This window comes from Leptopilina heterotoma, unplaced genomic scaffold (assembly GCF_015476425.1).
Source record: "Leptopilina heterotoma isolate Lh14 unplaced genomic scaffold, ASM1547642v1 Lhet_78, whole genome shotgun sequence".
Taxonomy (NCBI): Eukaryota; Metazoa; Arthropoda; class Insecta; order Hymenoptera; family Figitidae; genus Leptopilina; species Leptopilina heterotoma.
In genome coordinates, this window is record NW_025111179.1 from 37,136 (window position 1) to 40,759 (window position 3,624).

At 33.7% G+C, this 3,624-nt stretch overlaps 1 protein-coding gene across 1 annotated transcript; it reads right to left on the reverse strand.

Annotated features, from left to right (window-relative positions):
- Positions 1–1,577: 1,577 nt before the first annotated feature.
- LOC122510935 (histone H1A, sperm-like) lies at positions 1,578–2,203 on the reverse strand. The gene has a single exon (XM_043625901.1). The coding sequence runs from the start codon at positions 2,135–2,137 to the stop codon at positions 1,595–1,597; it is 543 nt and encodes a 180-aa protein (XP_043481836.1). The 5' UTR covers positions 2,138–2,203; the 3' UTR covers positions 1,578–1,594.
- Positions 2,204–3,624: the final 1,421 nt, after the last annotated feature.

Below are 3,624 nucleotides of genomic sequence, written 5' to 3' on the forward strand. Positions count from 1 at the left end.
CAACGCTTGGTCCGTGAAATCGCTCAGGACTTCAAGACCGACCTGCGCTTCCAGAGCTCCGCCGTGATGGCCCTCCAGGAGGCCAGCGAGGCCTACCTCGTCGGTCTCTTCGAAGACACCAACTTGTGCGCCATCCACGCCAAGAGAGTCACCATCATGCCAAAAGACATCCAATTGGCCCGTCGTATCCGAGGAGAACGTGCTTAATTTTTTTCGACCACACAAAACAATCGGCCCTTTTCAGGGCCAACAAATTTTCTTACGTTGAAATATTTTTAATTCTTATACGAACATGCCTTACTATACTATAAACAACCTTTTTTAATATCAATTAAAAAACCTTTTAGTAGCGTTTAAAATCATACTGCATCTAGTTATTTTTCAATATTACATTCTTCAATTACTCATCGAAAGAGTTTGTTGTTTTGACGAAATCTACAAGTGAATGTAACTAATAGTTCACTATTTTATTATTATTATTAGAATTTTATGAAAAGCACTGGAAAAATATAAAAATAAATAATATTCTGTTTTTCTACAATAATTTATAAGTAACTATTTGTTATATTTTACAATGTTAAATTAATATTACTAATATAGATTGAACTTAAAAAAGTTTCAAATTGAAGTTTTATAGGAAAGTTGATTTGTACACGTTCTGAATAAATTAGCATTTTGAAACATTTTTATTCCTTTTTTGAAAATTACTTATACATATTTTCAAATCATTAGAAATTTTATGAAATTGTTTGTCTTGCAAACAAGTGATTTCCTCTTCAGGCAGTCTAAAAACAATAATATATAAAAAATATAAAAATAATAAACGAGTTTACAAAATATAAATATAATATTATGAAATTACAATGAACACAAAATAAAGAGAGTTTTAAATTTCTTACCGACATAAATCAATGATATAGTTTACATCATCTTTTACAAATCGTCATAAAATTAAAAATAAAATTTGTCAATTTTTACGTAAAACCTATAAACGTTGGAAAACAATAGGAGTTGGAGTCAATAACAAAAATAAAAAAATAGTAAAGTGAAAATAATAATAATAAAATAAATAATAGATTTAAACTACTAATATCATGTCGAGTCATGAGTGACCCTGACAAAATTCAGTGAATTTTGCCAGACATGTGATATACCCGTTGTATTTTTTATTATAGCTGAAATGTTGAAAAAGAGAGAAACAAAATAAATTCCTTCGTAAAAATTTTTGGTGGCCCTGAAAAGGGCCGATTGATATAGACGAGCAGCGAAAATGTCTTTGAAGTAACATTATACACGGAGAGAAAAATCAAGCGTTTGTAGTATGGAGACTTCCTATGCTAATTTTGTATGAACGTCCTGCTAAAGAGGCATGTTTTTATACCTCAGTTGCATGAAACATATACTAAAAAAGCATGGATCTCTTGCAATCGTAGTATACTGACGTCCCATGCGTTAAAGGTAGAACTTTTATGCTGATAACGTAGAAATTTATACAAATACAGCAGAAGTTTTACGCATATTGCGCATGTGCATTCTTTTACGAAATAAGCTTAACTGTCCATACTACAAACGCTTGATTTTTCTCTCCGTGTATCTACTGCTTTGCAACTTTCTTAACCGCAGTCTTCCTGGGCTTCGGAGAAGCTTTCTTGGCAGCTGCAGGTGCCTTGGATTTCTTGGGAGAAGCCTTCGTAACTTTGGGTTTGGCAGCGGTAGATTTGGCCTTTGGCGGTTTGGCCGCGACCTTTGCTGGCTTCTTCTTCTCGGCTACTGCTGGTTTCTTAGCCTTTGGTGCTTTCGGCTTAGCTTTTCCCTCAGACTTGGCGACGTTCAATTTAAAGGAGCCCGCAGCACCTGTTCCCTTCGTTTGAATCAGGGTCTTGTTGGCGACGGCCGCTTTCAGGTACTTCCTGATGAAAGTAGCTTGCCTCTCAACGTCGACTACGTACTTGCCGGCAATGAACTTCTTGATGGCTTGCAGAGACGAACCTCCCTTCTCGTTCAAATGAGTGATGGCTGCAACGACCATCTCTGATGCTGGCGGATGAGCGGCCTTCACACGAGGCTGTTTCGACTTTGCAGCTCCCTCGGAAGGTGCAACTGCAGGCGCAACAGTGGATTCTGCTTTCTCTGCCATTTTGAAATTGAATTTCTAGTTTATATTCAAAATTGAAGACTAACTTTAGGATGCACTCGATGCAACTAGTCAGGCTGTAATGAAAAAATTTCCAGGTTCGCGGTGATATAGTAAAACGCACGAACGGTGAAGAAAGACCCCCATTGCAAATGAACGTCGATTTCTCTGAACTTGGGCAAACTTGGAACTATATTTCAAATTTTTAACAGACAAATAATAATTTGTTTATAAACTTTTAAATCACTAAAATAATGGTTGATAACTGTAATAAGTTTCAGATGTAATTGATTATTTTTTTATGATTTATAGAATGTGGGTGAGTAAATAAACATATTTTTCAAAATTTTGAACATTACTTTGTGACACTGTCATTAGTAAAGATTGATATAATTATACGCAGGGTTGCTACGATTTTCGTTCAATAAAATTCCATGACTTTTTCAGGTTTTCCAGCGCTCATATTTTTTACTTGTTTTATTTCTTTATTTCAATTTATGTATTTATGTACTTTATTCTATTTAGTGATTTGATGAAGTTGGTTTAACCAGTCCATTGAAATGTAAAAAAACAATGAAATATTGTATTTCATTCATTTCTTTTTCCAGAATCGAATAGAAATTATTATAAGTAAATAAAAAGTTCTATGAAAACAGTGAAATGATACTTTTTTGTGTAAAACGAAATTGTAAATTTAATAAAAACACACACACAAAATGTATAGGTACTTGTCTCACAGCCAAATATAAATTTATTTGTTCCGAATAAAATGTCCACACATTACAACAATGACAATTTCATCAAGAAATTCAAACCTTTTTTACTTTTTAATACCGTAAACTGGGGCTATTAGGAACAGATTTCAAATTTAAAGTTTTGCAACTTTTTTGTGTATTGAAATATTGCCTTAATTTTTTCTTTCTTTTCTTGATCTTGGCGAGCACATTGAAGGGTTAAATAATTGTCTTGATCAAAGCTGGAATTTTAAGAAAAAACGACGCATTTTTTCGAAATTACAAAATGGGGCTATTGGGAACAAGGCGGTAAAAACCATTGGAAAAAGTATATTTAAAGTTAAAGAAGTTATTTTTTATTGCTCAAAAGTAAACACATAATATAAAACAAATGTAAAAACAAAACTAGAAGAGCGAATGTGTGTTTTAAACGTTGCTGGTATCATCAGTTGAGGTCGATGATGGAATCACTAGTCGTTACAATTTCGAACTATCTTTGAACACTAGAAACCAAATAAGGTGATAAAAAACAAAATAAATTACGAAAAACTTACATTTTGACAACACACTTTAACAATTCGGAAGAAATAATTGTGTTCCTTAGGGGCCGTACACATAATACGTCACGCGGCTAGGGGGAGGGAGGGGGTCTGAGAATTGTGACTAAGTGTGACATAGGGGAGGGGGGGGTGAACTCATGTGTTACGTCACAATCTTTTAAATTCAAAGATTATAAGAAATTAAATGTGACAATGT

Coding starts and splice junctions, on each gene's coding strand:
- LOC122510935 (XM_043625901.1), bottom strand. CDS start 2,137: ATGGCAGAGAAAGCAGAATCCACTGTTGCGCCTGCAGTTGCACCTTCC.